This window comes from Puccinia triticina, chromosome 6A, assembly GCF_026914185.1.
Source record: "Puccinia triticina chromosome 6A, complete sequence".
In the NCBI taxonomy this organism is placed as follows: domain Eukaryota; kingdom Fungi; phylum Basidiomycota; class Pucciniomycetes; order Pucciniales; family Pucciniaceae; genus Puccinia; species Puccinia triticina.
In genome coordinates, this window is record NC_070563.1 from 6,657,170 (window position 1) to 6,672,581 (window position 15,412).

Here is a 15,412-nt window from a genome sequence, read left to right on the forward strand (position 1 = left end):
TTGAATTCCAACAGCAAGCACCGGTCACAGATCTGGGTTCTCCTCTTTTGAGGGCAAGGGTGTCCTCTTTAATTTTGAGGGCAAGGGTGTCCTCTTTTGAGGGCAAGGGTGTCCTCTTTTGAGGGCCGAGTTAAGATTCCAACAGAAACTTGGTAGAACAATTTAGACACTGCAAGCCGTGAGGTATCTCAACACAAAAAAACACAACAGTACAAAAGCTGAATTCAAGTCACTGGTGAGACACTTATGGGAATCTAGAAATTTAAAAAAAGTAAAGACCCGGAAAAGGACGCTGATTTTTTGGTTAAAAAATTGGAAAAAAGAGTTGGATTGGAAGTTTTGTCAAGGTCCGCTTATTGACCATCGGATCCTTCGCCGGCCTCGTCGGTTTTTGGGGTAAGCTGTTGACAGATGCCCTCGATATCGGAATCGGTAAGTGTCTGTTTCTAGAGATCAAAAGGATAGATGGAAAAGACGAGCAAGAACAAGAAAATCAATCGGACTTGAAAATACTCCAAATCGATTGAAGGAACAATGAACACGAATAAAAAAGTATCAAGTTACTCACTTCATCAACCCAGCGGAAATCTTCGGTTGGGCAGCACCACATACTATCTGACTTGATTTTGTCGCAGTTCATGCTTAGGCCTCCCGCGCCATTGACGACGTTTGCAGGCAACACTTTGTGGAATTAATTGACAAAAAACATGAGTTTGATTGGCTTTGCATTCAAAAGGAAGGCGGGCAACCTTCTTTGAAGCCCTCTAAGAAAAGGAAGAGCACTCACTTAGCTTGAGCTGACCTGGACCTTGACCTTTTTTTTTATGTATACCCCTAGTGACGCAATAGCCCTTCGGATTTGGTGGTTCGCATGTGCTGGCAGTCACAGACACGGTTACTAGTGTTGCCATCAAAGACAGCAATATGAATGAGTGTAGGAGCTGCATTACCAACTCAGAAAACTCAAATTGATGATGTTAATATCTAATGAATGTTAAAAAGTTACGGTTTGGAGAAGATGACTTTGATGGGAAGAGATAATGCTCTTTGGGGACCGAAAGAGCAGGTTTTATATTGCCTCAAAGGCTGGGAACAAGGCCAGAATCCAGGGAACAATGCCAGAACCCACAAGACTTGCGAATCAGTTACCTGCTCAAGGCCGTGATGTCATGATGATGTGTGATACATAAGCTGAATCTCTGAGCAATGTGTAGGCAAGCCACAGGCCATAAGTTGCCCCTTGACACGTTGTAGTAAATGGTTCAGCCATCGCGCGTTTGATCCTCATGGGGGTGGAATTTCATCTGGACAACCAGTAGCTCTGCATCGATGACTAGCGTCAGGAATGGCCGGGGCCACGGACAAATACTTCTCCAGCAAGCAGCAAGCAGCGGTAGCCAACCAAGCCTCTCGAACGGATTCGGCAAGCTGGCGTCAAGTTAGGAGCGGTGGCAGGTTTGATGTGCACAGTTCTTCACCAGCCTTCTATTCATATTCCTCCAAGAAGAAGAATGAAGATACGGACATCCTAGGAACTGTTGCCCCTCTATTGGAGGGGGGACGCCGTCCCGCAGGGACCCTCCCCTCCTTCGGAGCCTTCGGAGGATCCCTGCGGGACGGCATCCCCCCTCTGATTGGGGAAATAGTTAAGTTAGAACTGCAACAGACTCCAGCGGTGTCTACCTTATGCCAGGCAAAACGTCATACAACAGCACACAGATCGTCTCGCTTTCTGTCTTCAGAGCCACTCGCGGTGCCCGTAGAAAGCCAGGATCAGTCTCAGGTTACGCAACCCTTCCAGGAATCCAGCCTCCAGGCGAAAAAAAAGAAAGTTTGCTAAACATGTTATAAAGCAACAATGACGCGTGGAGCCAAAAGAGTCTACTTTGTACAATGTGTCCCTTCTTCTTTTATGTAGTGCTTTGAATCAATTTGAACCATGTGGATGAAAAGATATTCTCGGCCGACTTGAGTGGATTGCAGGGTGCCCAAAAACAACCCGATTTCCGATGTGCATGCGATGGATAGAGTGACACAAGAGGACACAAGACGGCTTGCTAGGAGGATCTGTCAATCCCACAGAACGGGAAGATACTATCTAGCAAGCCAGATTGTTTCTCTTCAGATCTCTATCGGACCCGGTTTCCGTTCCGGTGGAGGCCAAGCTAAATCTGGCATCGCACGTGGGATGCTGACGTGTGCAGACATGTTTTTGAGAGCTGAGCCTAGACAAGATACAAAAAGCTCAAAAACAAGAAAGCGTGTGATCAATCTTAGACCAGCCATTCTGCGACCACACTTTCTCTCTTGATCCCTGGCCTGTGAAAAGAGATTTGCAGCTAAGGATGATTTATTTTGACTGTGGAGATGACCAGAAAGTGTAAGCAAAATAAACATTGAAATGTAGAGGAGAAAGGTACAGATTGAAATATAAACCAATTGTTATTGACTTCCCAAATACTTTTTTGTTATTTACCTATTGATCAACAGATGAATGAGTAAGCTGGACGACCGCAGTAAAAAAGGTGGGGAGAGAGACAACGGGTTAGACAGACAGAAAGAGAATATGAGGGAAGGAATCCATGGGGATTTGGTTTGACTTTTGATGATTTGTTCATTTCTTTTTGGGTGAAACTTCGACTTCAACAAAATAGATCAGGCTAATCAAAAGAACGGTTTCAAATCTTTTGGGAAAGTGGAGTACAAATATAAACAATGCTATGCAGAAATGTTAGTGTCGAGATGGCCCAACTATCCGGCGATTCTTTGTCATCCGAGAAATTGCAAACGGGATGTAGTGGGCCTAATTGGACGGTAATCTCGGCTTCCATTCGTCCAACTTCTTCTTTTTCCAGCTTGATTTCCTAGAAAGGCATGGTGCACCCAATCAACAGACATAGCCAGTTAGTCAAGATCGAGATAAAAGAGATCGAGAACACCCTGAAAAAGGAGACGAATGGACAGACTTTTTACCAGCCGAGAGGCCTGTACCGGCGACCCATTCGACAGTGGCATATTTATTTTTCCACCATTGAATGTAATTTGGGTCCCACAATTCACTCGCAATTCCGAGGTCTTTGCAACATCTCATCAACGCGTTCGATTTACATCCTTCGGTCGCCGTCGGGATATTATCGGTCCCATTATAGTAATCCTGTTCTCCGCGGGCTAAAGAAACTAACCTTCCTAGACATACTAGGCCATATTCTCTTGACACGTTTTTCATCGTGATGTGTGAGGATCTGGTTCAAGTAATTATAAAAAATTAACTTTGCATTTCTTTTTTCGTGGTCTATTATTTGTCCCAGATTATAATTCTTTCTTGTGATTAGAGGAATTTTTGTTTTTTTTATGGACTGACCCACGTGGTGCTAAGCCCCATCCACCAGGCCCAAATGCACGATTGAGGATACGTCGATATTTGATCTCCGGAAGATAAATCACGCCGTCTGTTTTTTGCAGATGGTGCGTGAAAGAAAACTATCAGGCCCCTGAATTCTGTGAAATTTCAAAAGGTTATATTTCTGGACGGCCTGGAGGACGTACCCGGCTTGATTTCCACATCCATTGGGTCAATCGGTGCCATTAAGATATCTGAAGCTTCTCTCGCAAAAGGTTTCTGACTAAGACCGCTGAAGCTGCGACTCCAGTCGACTGTTGCATCACCCAGATCGTCGGATTCTATAGCATATTGGTCACTGCTCTCACTAGTATTAGTTGAACTAGCTTCAGGAAGATTTGTCGAAGAGGGGAGTGGATGCAGGTCCTGAGCCGATGTGGATGGATGCGATTCGATGGCACTAGATTGACCGGGCGAACCAGTTGTCAGGGAGAGTGGGACCGAGTTTGATGGTGATGAGTAGGTGGCTCCTTTGGAAAGTTTTTGGGGCGAGGCCTTGTGGTTTCCATTTAATCTATCGACGACCGTGAATGGATCATTCTCAGAGTGAGTTGTACTGGCTGAAAACTTGATTGACCTAGAGATGACCGAAGGGAAGTTGCTGGATGTTCGGGAAAGCCGGATGACTATTCGTGAGCACATTCTAGCGGAAGGCATGATTGGTGTCGTTCCTCGTCAAGGTTGGAAGATGGTCGACGGTAAAATTTCACGTATTGGAGACTCCAGTCATGATGAATATTCAGTTTGCTTGCCCCCCGGGGGGGGGGGGGGGCAGATGCATCTGGCTCGGGGACCGGGTCCCATCCCGCTCCGCAGGATAGACATTTTCACCTCTCTTGGTGCTTCATCAACCGTTGTTTCTGGAGTGGACTATTCGAATGTGCAAGCACATACTCAACGCTCAGGTATCCCCCACTGAATCTGATTCATGCCCATACAAATTCAGGTGCTGCCCAACCCGTCCTAACACCAACCAATTCTGCTTGTTTCCAGGTCACAATCCGGGCCCAGTGTTGTCGGAAATGGTTTGACGTAAGGAAACAAATCTGTAATGTATTTATTTGCCACCTCGATAGGCTCTCCCTAAATTAATAATCGCTCCTTCCTTCAATCATGTTTAAGTGTGCAGAATGTCATGCTGAACAGCAGCCCGATCATAAGTTGTTCAAGAGTTCGGAGATGGTAATGATGTGTAAAAAATGTAAGAAAGCATTCAGAAAAATGGTCGAAGAATTTGAGGAGTCGGACGAATACTGTCCTCATGTAAGTAATCCTCTCTCTCTCTCCTCTCTTTCCATCAATTAACCCTTGTTTCTACAATTATAAAATAATATTTCGAAAAGTGCGACAACCATTACATAATCGAAGCCAAGACGGCCAAGCCCATGGTCGGAATCGAAGGTGAAGATGCTAGAGTGGACGCACGAGGGTTGGCCACTCGGGATGAAAGATCTAATAAAGTCGATCGGCAGGCTGAGCTTAACAAACTTTTAGAAGAAGAGTTTGCATCCAAGGTGGATTGAAGCCTATTATCCACACACCAGAGTCCAAGGCGCTTGTGCCGCCGCACATCCAATGGTCCACCAAACGATACCACTAGTACGCTACACCCGGGGAGTACCTCCACGGGGACATCACTCGGAATCCACGAGGATTCCACGATGAACCCGTGCAGCGGGCGGACCAGCGGCTCCTGGTCCACACGCCCACGTGCTCACCACCAATTTGATCCAGGGGGTATCCACGGGATCACCTTGACGAATCCACGGAAGCCTTGGGCTTTCTGTGGGCACAGCGAGGACTCCTCGTGATACAAACAAGAGACCCGGGCCAAATGGTCAGCTCCAAGTGGATCCTTGGTGGGCTTCACAGCACCCTGAGCTTGTCCGTGGTATCCACTCGCGGAGGAAGGGGCACCATACTCAATCCGTCGGATATCATGTCATAAATTTGTACCGCCAGGGGCCCCAAGCTGCTGCATTGCAATCACTTGCCCATGCAACATGAGAAAAAATAACAATCACAAAAAGAGGAAAGCATGCAGAGAGAGAGAGCAACAGGGTGAAAAAAACAAGAATGAAGGATATTACAGAGGAAAAAGGCTGTCAGCCCCCCAGGAAAGAGAAGAAGAGCAAGACGCACAGCCAGCCGCAAGCTCGGCTTGCCCACCATCACAGCAGCACACACAATCTGGGCAAGCCCGGCCACTTGTTGTGGGCATTCCCACCGTAGTCGTTGTTGACAAGCTCCATTTCCACCTGGTGGTTGAGGCTGGCCTCATTCAGCTTGGCCAGGGACACATCAACCTGGCAGCAGTACCTGACCACCGAGCCAAGCAAGCCGTGGAGCGCAAGGCCGAGCTTGGTGTGCTTGGCGTCCTCGTCAGGGCCGTGGTGGTCAAGAGCCTTGTAGGCGCTGATCAGCAGCTGGTGATGGTTGGCGTGGGGCGTAGGACTGAGGAGAGCAGTGCTGCCCACAAGGGACAAGCTTGCACGTGTTGGCGGACGGGCTGCTGCTGCTGAGCGGGTGAGGGTATCGCTTAGCTTGGCCAATGAGAGCTGCCGATGGCCCAGGACCAGCTGGGATTGGAGCAGCTTCGAGGAGGCGCCCAAGCTCGAGGAGCGGTTGTTGGCGTGTTGGCTGGGTGAGGAGGCTTTGTCTTGGTATGTGCTCCTCAGCAGTTGCGCGAACGGCTTCAGCTGGGGGACCCCCCTCCAGAAGCACCTCCTCTCAACGTCCGGTCTTGCTTGCCTATCAGTGTGGAGCAGGGCGAGCTGAGGATGAGGCTGCTTGGATGGGCGCTGATCCGGGAGGCAGCGCGAGCCAAATGGAGGTGGATGTCCTGATGATCTGTGTGTGTGTGTGTGTGTTGAAATGGATGAGTCAGTTGGCTAGTGTGAGTGGCTTTTGAGACGACACCACTAACTTTCTAATGTCCATTTGCTTGTCCGACTCCTTGAGCCGGCCGAATCCGCCTTGCGCGGCGGCATAGACTGGGTGTTTGTGTATGTGGTGGTGGAAGTCTGGTCGGCTGGGATTGGCAGGATTCCCCGGGCGAGCCAGAAAATGGCTGTGGGAGTGGGTAACGCTGGGGGCTGCTGCTGCTGCTGGCTGGGTGTGTGATCCGGGCGTGCTGGCAGTGGAGGTGATGGTGGTGCTGGTTGAGTCGGGGGTAATCAGGGCTTTACCTTGCCACAAGGGGACTTGTTTTTTTTTTTTTTTGGATAAAGCAAAGGAAACCTAACCAGGTGGAGCTGTTTGACAGTGATGAGACCCACAATGCACCATGGCCGCGCTACAAGCATATGTAAAAGCATAAGCGGAGAAGCTGTGGAATCAGAATCACAGAATTTGACAAGTGTGGCTTCCACGGCACACAAAAGCTACTCTTGTGGACTCCACCGTAAATAAATTGACTCGCGGGGAGTCCACTGAAGTTTTCTTGTCGGAGCCACGAGGATCCAAGACCCCTGTCCATTTCCGACGGGGAGCCCACAATTGCCGGGGGCACGGTGAATTCCACGTTGGTTTCACCAATCTGGTGTCACCCGTCGGATCCACACTGCCTCGCGGTAAGAAGTACCCCCGCCGTGTACGGTTAGTGTGCAATACCCTAATTTAGCGTTTTTAGCGCCGCTTTGCTAAGCTAAATTGTAGCAGCTGTGGTACTAAAATTACAGCTAACAACGGTGGGCCGCTACGCTACACTACGCTACAGGGCCACTTAGCGTTAGCGTAGCGGCAAAAAGCGCCCGCCCATTTTGAGTAGCGTTAGCGCGCTGTTAGCGCCGCTACGCTGCGCTACGTTTCAGCGGCGCTAACAGCGCGCCAATTGTTTGTTAGTGTTAGCGCGCCGCTACAGTCACTACGCTACGCTACGCTGCGCTACAGCGCTTTTAGCGGAAAAAAAGGCCTTTTTTCAGCTAAAAGCACTGTGGCGCACCGTAGCGCGCGCTCTTTTGCGCCCTGCGTGTGTAGCGTTAGCGCAATTGTGCGCATCTGCGCTAACGCTACGCTAACAGCTAAATTAGCTGTGCACCCTTTGCGTGTAGCGTTAGCGCAGAAAGGCGCAATTCCGCTAACGCTACGCTAAAATTTAGCGGAATTCCGCTACGCTACGGTTAGCGTAGCTGGCCCACCGTTGCAGCTAGCTGGAGGACTTCCCGTAGATCTGGAAAGTCCTCCACTTGTAGTATAGAAAAAAAACCTCTGGCTTTTTAATTGCAAGACAGCAGCAATTTGTAGTATCAAATCACTACGCTCCAGCAATTTCTAGCGGCTCCACTAATATAACAATTTTTTCCTTATTGCTATGGCAATTGGGGTTCTCAAAGTTGCTACATAGCGGCATATTTCATGAAAACATACAACCTTATTTGCAGGGACTGTCGAATGCGTCCCTGCAGAAATGGTGTGTATGGCAGTATGTCACATTTGTATGTTTTCAACTTTGAGAACCCTAAATGTAGGACTTCCTGTCAATTTTGAATAAATCTGGAATTTCAGATTTCACAGGGAAATCTGAAATCTGGAACTCTGGATCACTTTGGGGAGCTTCAGGGACCTACATCTCCCAGCAAAATCTGAAATCTGTTGGCTCAGATCTGAATTTCCAGATCAACAGGAAGTCCTCCAATATAGCAATTAATTAGTGGCAATTATCTAATCTGGGAAAAACTTAGACCTCCAGCTCTGGACTCTCATAAGCTATTGATGCCCTAATGGCCGTGCCAAATTCAAGATTTAGCAGGATGTGCGCTAGCTCCACTATTTATGCGCTAATTGCTGCACTAATTTGTGATAATCTGACTATGTAGCATTCAAACTGCTAAGGGCATCTACATTGGTGCGGGTGTCCTTCTTCCAGTCAAAGAGGTTCTGTAACCCCTTTGACTGGAAGGATTCCTTCCAGTTGAAGAGGCTACAGAACCCCTTTGACCAGAAGGAATCCCTCCGGTCGAAGAGGTTTTGTAACCTCTTCGACTGGAAGGAATCCTTCCGGTCAATTTTGAGGGGCAGGTACCCGCTCTGAGCCTCTGACCCACTCCGCGGGTTCGGGTGTCCGATTTTGCCAAAAAAAGGCGCGGGTACCCGCGGCGGGGCCATCTCTGAAGTGTGAGAATTCCAGCTCAGAGGTGCCGGTCTCATAAATTGAGAAAGGTGCTGAGAACCTCAGCTGTGGATAATGGTAAGCAAACACAAACCATTTCCGCTGTCCAAACCAGCACCGCAGGATTTGTGAAACTAAAATCATCTTATGATAATACAGTTCCAACAAACATGAGCAGCAAGATTAGGCTCAAGGAAAATCCTGGCCCACAATCTCTTACTGAGAGAATCTCATACAGCGCCAAAGGTAAGCAACTGTAGAGACCTCATAAGATGATTAGATAGTCAATAACGTGCTATCCGCTTCTTTTAGACAAAACCCTCAAGAGCAATGAGACCGATCCACCCAATACCACTCAAAGAGTTGGAGAAACTATCAGTAAGAGATTTGAGTTCAAATTTACGCAAAGCAAATACAAAAGACAATTATTGAAGCTGCGATGTTCTGTAAACAGACAACGTAGCATCACTACTTAGTTGTTTTGCCAAAGCGTAGTGACGGAATCCTTAGGTCAAAGGACCACACCAAGTAAGGAGCCAATGATCTCTGAGAAAAGAGATCAGAGGGAACTTAAACTTATTGAATAATAATGTCCTCTTGATCAAGACCAAGTCAATTGCAGAACTTGACTTCTTTCTTTCTTAATAACATCTCTTCACTCTCAGTAGAGAGAGGCCATACTCCTTCTCTTAGGTAATTCATTCTCCACTTACAAGAAGATTTCTTTTTCCTCTGTTCTATTAAGACATTGAGAGTTGTAATTACAAGTAGAAAGTCTAACAATGAAATTATCTTAGTTCTTTGGAGTTTTTCATAAAGCAGATCAAGAGTTCCAATTGGCACAGGCAGTTGTTTCACAAGCAGGGGAAGAGATAAAACATAAAAATAAGTAGGATGATCTAGAGACTTAATTCACAAAAAGATAGCTTTATCATTTGTTTCACAGTAGCAGTGTATTTATTAAAGTCAACTTTAACCACTCTCTACACAAATCAAAAATAAAATCCACACAATACTGTATACTGTATTTGTACCTTACCAGCTCTCTGATACATCTGTACCAAAATTCTTGTATCAACACTCCAATACATTTGTACTGGAATTCTTGTGTCAGTACTCCAATACAATTATACTGAAAATCTTGTATTGGCACTTTGATACATTCCATTGGAATTGTACTTAGTTACCAAAACAAAAAAAAAGTATCAGAACTGCTTGTATCTTCAAGAAAGTATGAGACATAGTATAGACCTATATGTGATATGTCACGTAATTGTTTCACCATTGATAGTAATTTTTCAAACTTCTGCACACGTGGGCAATATAATTGATTTGTTATAATTCTACCACAAGGCTGTTTTTGCACACAATTGATAATGTAAATACTCCAGGTTCAGCCTAAGAGCATTCACATGGGCGTGGGAGTAAGTCCGGTAGTAGCAGATTAGCTTACTACCGGATTATTGCTAATCTTGGCCGTCAACCACATTGGCAAGTGCCAATTCAATGTGTAAGTATGGTGTATGAAGCTGCAGCTTATGTCAGCTGTGTTTGGTGCATACATTTTAGTGGAAAGCAGTGCCCACATGCATGGGAATATGCATGCAAGTCTTACTCCCAGGATTAGCAAGGAGTAAAGTTACTCCTCCTTAGTCCCAATCATACTCCAAGGAGGAGTTTAGTCTGACTAAATTGGACCCAATGTGGTTGCCAAGGAGGATTAGCTACACTAATCCCTCCTTCATCCGCGACCAATGTGGATGCTCTAAATGCACTCCAAAAAAAATCCCAAAAGCACTCCAAAGGTGAGTGAGTGTATGGCCAAGTGTGCACTCCAATGATTGTTGGAGTACAGACTAGAGTACTCCAAGTCAATTGGAGTGAAGAAACAGGGACTCAAGACTCTTTGGAGTGCACCACAAAGAACTCCAGTGGCCAGGAAATGAAATGAGTGCCCATGAGTCTCACTCCATCAGATTGGAGTGCATTCCCCCAGCACTCCATTCCTGATATTTCTCCTCCTCAAAAGGGGAGTGCAGTACTGTGCACTCCAGCCAGAGATGGAGTGCCTACAACTTCAACCTCATACATATCTGATATGACTGGTGTGTGCTGGTCATCAAGGGGAATCACACCTCTTGATGATTGGCACAGACCGGTCATCAGTCACACCTCCCAATGACAGGCACAGACTGGTCATTAAGGGGACTCACACCTCTTGATGATTGGTCAGACCAGTCATTGAGGGTAATAACACCTCTTGATGATTGGTCAGACCAGTCATTGAGGGTAATAACACCTCCTCTCAATGACCGGTCATCACCGGTAATCAAGGTGAATTACATCTCTGGATGACTGGTCTGTGCCGGTCATCAAGGGGAGTAACATCTCCTCTTGATGACCGGTCTGTGCCAGTCATCAAGGGGATTAACATCTCCTCTTGATGACATCAAGGGGAATAACACCTCCTCTGGATGACCGGTTTGTACCAGTCATCAAGGGGAGGTGCTACTCCTCTCAATGACCGGCACAGACCGGTCATCAAGGGGACTCACACCTCTCGGTGACCGGATTGAGAGGTGTGAGTCCCCTTGATGACCGGTCCACCAATCATTGAGAGGTGTGAGTACCCTTGATGACTGGTCCAACCAATCATCAAGAGGTGTGAGTCCCCTTGATGACCAGTACAGACCGGTCATCGAGAGGTGTGACTGATGACTGGTCTGCACCGGTCATCAAGAGGTGTGAGTCCCCTCAATGGTCCAGACCAGTCATCAAGAGGTGTTATTGCTGTGGGCACTCCAAAAAAAAGGAGACTTGGAGTGCACCCCAATCACTCCATTTGGTATTTGCCAGCTGGAGTGCAAAGCCAAAATCCTTCACTGAAAAGGTGGAGTGCTTGGGCTTGCACTCCATTTTTTTGGAGTGCATTTAGCTGCACTCCCCTATTTTGGTCAATTTTGGAGTACCCAGTTGTGTACTCCAATAAACATGGAGTGCCCATCTGGGATCTCCATATTTTGGGAGTACAAAATCAAGGCACTCCAACTTTTTTGGATTTCTGGCCCCCCAAAGTCAAAAATGTGGAGTGCACAAAGTAAAAATTTGGAGTGCATTTAGGCTGACCCATATTCTACTGTTACTAATAAGCTGGTAAACTCAAATTTTTTGTTGATTTCTGGTTGGTTCTACTCCTTCTGATGCACTAATACCTCTACTCTGCTTCTACACTACTTAGACTAACCACTACTGCCATTAATGACCACAATACTAACTAAACTTCCATATGTGACCAAACTTCCAAAGGCTGATGGGGAAAAGATCTGATGAAGGGGGGAAAGGTCTCCTTATATATTGAAGGATGAGGGATTTTTGCTCCAGGGTAGCTCCTTTTGAGGGATTATTGCTGCAGGGAATCACAACTGTGCAGCACTTTCATGCATGTACTGCACTGCCTCACAAAAAATGAAGGATTTATGCTGCAGGAGACGCTCACTGTACATCTTATCTACCTGCATATGCTGTACTAAACATACAAACAACAAGGGATTTATGCTGCAAGAGACACTCCTTGTACATCTTATATACCTGCATATGCTGCACCAAACATACAAACAATGAGGGATTTGTGCTACAGGGGACACTCAGCAACACAGCATTTTCATGCATGTATTGATGCTGCATGATTTCATGTGTTGCTATGCAACCAAGCCACCTTGCCTCCTCTTCCACACACCCTGCACACAGCTGCATGATCTGTTGCTAACTCCTCCCATCCCAGATGTTGGGGGTCAAAGCCTCTCCTCACATCTTCCTTCCTCACTGCTCCATAATTAATCTTCCACTGCCCAAAATGTAATCCTACCCCTTTAACCCCAAACTTAAACACTAGGATGCTACCTGAAATACCTTTCTATACAAAACACACACCCTCCTCTTGTAATGACTTTAGTTTGTATGTAACTGTACAATAACAACACTGCTGCACTAACACTTTTGGCATAGGCACAGGCACCGCACACCACAAAATCTGACTGGCAATAGTTATGTTACACTCTCTCTTCTCCACAGTAGCGGAGATCTCCAACTTTGCAATAAGAATTGAAGAGAAGCTCAACAGAGCGGGCGTAGGAATGCCTACCCCAAACCCAACAGCACCAGACCCCAACACCATGGACCTGTTGGCATTCCACGGCCGCCTCTCTGACTCCGAAAAGGCCCGCATGATGCAGGAGGGCCTCTGCTTCCGCTGCGGAACCCAGGGCCACATTTCCTGCAAGCTTCCAACCAAGAAGGGCAAAGGCCGCGGGAACATCAGGATTGCGGCAATGGAAGACCAGATCCAACAACTGGTGGAGGGGATGGTGGCATTAGGCGGAGGTGGAGTGGCGGACAAGGGCGGGAAAGGCCAAGCCAACTTGTCAAAAAATGGAGGTGCTCAGGAATGAAGGTTGCACGTTTCCTGAGCGCGGCAGAATTGCCTTGCAGTATTGGTGCTAGTCAAATGTTACATAAGAATCAAATTGATCCCCGGTGTTTCATTTCTTGCACCATCACAACTCTCAGAGCCATACCCCAGACCCCCTTTCCCCCGTAACAAACCATGATGTCCTGATTGAGTATCACACCACCACTGTGGTAGACGCTTTTGTTCCGGATGGAAAAATTCAAAAATTTCTGGTATACATATGTGGTGTTACATTACACCCTCTTTCAATACACACACCCCCTCCAGTTTACATACACTAACACAGTTGTACACAACTGACTGTATATATTTTACATACCACCCTTTACATATGTCTGTGTATATGTAGGTGGCTGCCTAGCAACGAGCCGGCCTCATATGCAGCTGTGTAGCAACCACAAGCCACTTATTACAGTATCCTAGCAACCAAAAGCCACATTAATAAAGCTGCATAGTAACCATGGGGCTGTGCAAGTCACTCAAGCAGACTACACAGCAATACAGAAAGCTGTTTAGGTCACTTGAGAAGACTCCATAGCAACCAGAGGGCTGTGTAAGCCACACTTGTAACTAAATCACCAGCTAAATTTGCTCATGTCTGAACTGCCACACTGTACATAGCTGTATTCTGCACAGCAGACCAGCCAAAATATCTCATTTGTAAAAGGCACACCAGCCAAAACCCCTCATGTACATAGACCACCAGCACAAATGCCTCAAATTTTGCTATATAAGGAGGGGCTCTCTCTTCCTTTTCCCCCCATGGAATCCAATCCAAGCCAGGAGATCCTTCCCCCCACAAGATTCAAATAAATTTTCACCCTCACACTCTCCACCACATAATAAAATACTAGCTTTATATTTTGCAATACACAGTCCATTGTGAGCCACTTGTGAGAAAAGTATTCAACTAAACTAGACCACTGTCTTCTTGCTTCCAGCCTAGCTGGGGGTGTTGTCAGTCTTTGTCTTTCAGAGAGGCAGGGGTTTCCCCACACAAACTTCTCTAAATTCAGCCATAAGAGGTGAAAACCAATTTTGGAGTCTCACACCACGGCGGGATTACTCAGCAACACCACCGCCTAAAAACGGATCATCTCTGGATTCAACAGCTCCACATCCCAAGCGGCGTATGAGATTGACCTAACCCTGAATGAAGAACCACACCCGTAAAGATTCATCATCACCCAACTGAAAGACATGTACAAAGGCATCCTTGGGATGCCATGGATCTGCAAACACGGACACCAAATTGACTGGACTACCTGCACTTTCCGCTCCAAACCCTCCAACATTGCAAATGCCTCCGCAGGTTTGTCCACTCCACAAACATCCTCAAGAGAGGGCCAAGGGCCCATGATGGGGAAAGCTAGGAAATGTGACAAGGGGGTGTGTGTTTTACCACCCCCATAATGTGAGTTGTATAGCCTACCCTCCACCATACTCCCTGAAGCAGTTGGCAAGCTTGTTCTACCTGTAGATAGTGCTCTGCACTCTGACTGGAATCCTCACCCTCTGAACCCTAACAGGAGCCCCACCAATGGCTTTGCTACTGCTCCAGCGGTATTGCGCACTCCGCAAACATCCTCAACAGAGGGCCAAGGGCCCATGATGGGGAAAACTAGGATATGTGACAAGGGGGTATGTCCTTTACCGCCCCCAATCTCATCATGGTCAACCTCTGCCCAACTACCAGCGGCCGGGAAAGCCACAGAAGCATCAAGGACCGCCAAAGAACTAGTCCCGCAGTGCTACCACCAATACATTGACATGTTCCAGATGGTTTACATGCAGAAAGGCTCTGACCATGCAGAGGTGGGCAATGTCATGCTGGAAACCTTGAGCAGACACCAACTATGGCTAAAACTGGAGAAGTGTCAATTCTCAAAACCAGAGGTTTAGTATCTGGGGTTGCTGATAGTGTGTAATCAGATAAGGATGGACTCCTTAAAAGTAAAGGCGGTGATGGATTGGCCTCTGCCGCGGAATGTCACAGAACTGCAGTGATTTATTGGATTTTCCAACTTTTATCGCCGCTTTATTGATCACTTCTCCAGGAAGACTGGTATCGCAACACACAATTCATCATTAAATTCCTCACCGTGTGAGTACGGGTATCAACAGATCATTTAGGAACATAGACTTGTGGTATCGAGCCATTCCTCTCAAACAGGAAAGAACAAAGAGAAAATCATTGACACACCCCAGGATTTTCCACTTGAGTTGTCAAGTCCTTTGCCACACCGCGCACATGCCGTTATTGTTCTAGAAGCTAAAATTTCGCAACATTGGATAACATTTTTGGAGACATATAAAGTAGAACACAATAGATCACGTGATTTTTTTCCTCTTCTTTTTTCGGATTTGATGTGTTTTTGGAACAAGTAGCAGTTGGATTTTAGACTGGAAGGGACATATAGATTTTCTCTTATTT

The 15,412-nt window shown here is 46.7% G+C and overlaps 3 protein-coding genes across 3 annotated transcripts; 1 reads left to right on the forward strand and 2 right to left on the reverse strand.

Moving 5' to 3' along the window:
- Positions 1 to 353: 353 nt before the first annotated feature.
- On the reverse strand, positions 354 to 911 carry PtA15_6A768 (uncharacterized protein; the record flags this gene model as incomplete). Its single annotated transcript, XM_053170508.1, has 3 exons — positions 354 to 446; positions 569 to 681; positions 788 to 911. 3 exons carry the CDS (start codon positions 909 to 911, stop codon positions 354 to 356), a joined length of 330 nt encoding a protein of 109 aa, XP_053021693.1.
- Positions 912 to 2,803: 1,892 nt separating this feature from the next.
- PtA15_6A769 (uncharacterized protein) lies at positions 2,804 to 4,057 on the reverse strand (the record flags this gene model as incomplete). Its single annotated transcript, XM_053170509.1, has 4 exons — positions 2,804 to 2,864; positions 2,967 to 3,242; positions 3,362 to 3,449; positions 3,547 to 4,057. The coding sequence occupies 4 exons, from the start codon at positions 4,055 to 4,057 to the stop codon at positions 2,804 to 2,806; spliced, it is 936 nt and encodes a 311-aa protein (XP_053021694.1).
- A 221-nt stretch (positions 4,058 to 4,278) lies between these two features.
- Positions 4,279 to 4,923, forward strand: PtA15_6A770 (uncharacterized protein; the record flags this gene model as incomplete). The annotated part of the gene is made up of 4 exons (XM_053170511.1): positions 4,279 to 4,305; positions 4,394 to 4,432; positions 4,523 to 4,663; positions 4,744 to 4,923. 4 exons carry the CDS (start codon positions 4,279 to 4,281, stop codon positions 4,921 to 4,923), a joined length of 387 nt encoding a protein of 128 aa, XP_053021695.1.
- Positions 4,924 to 15,412: the final 10,489 nt, after the last annotated feature.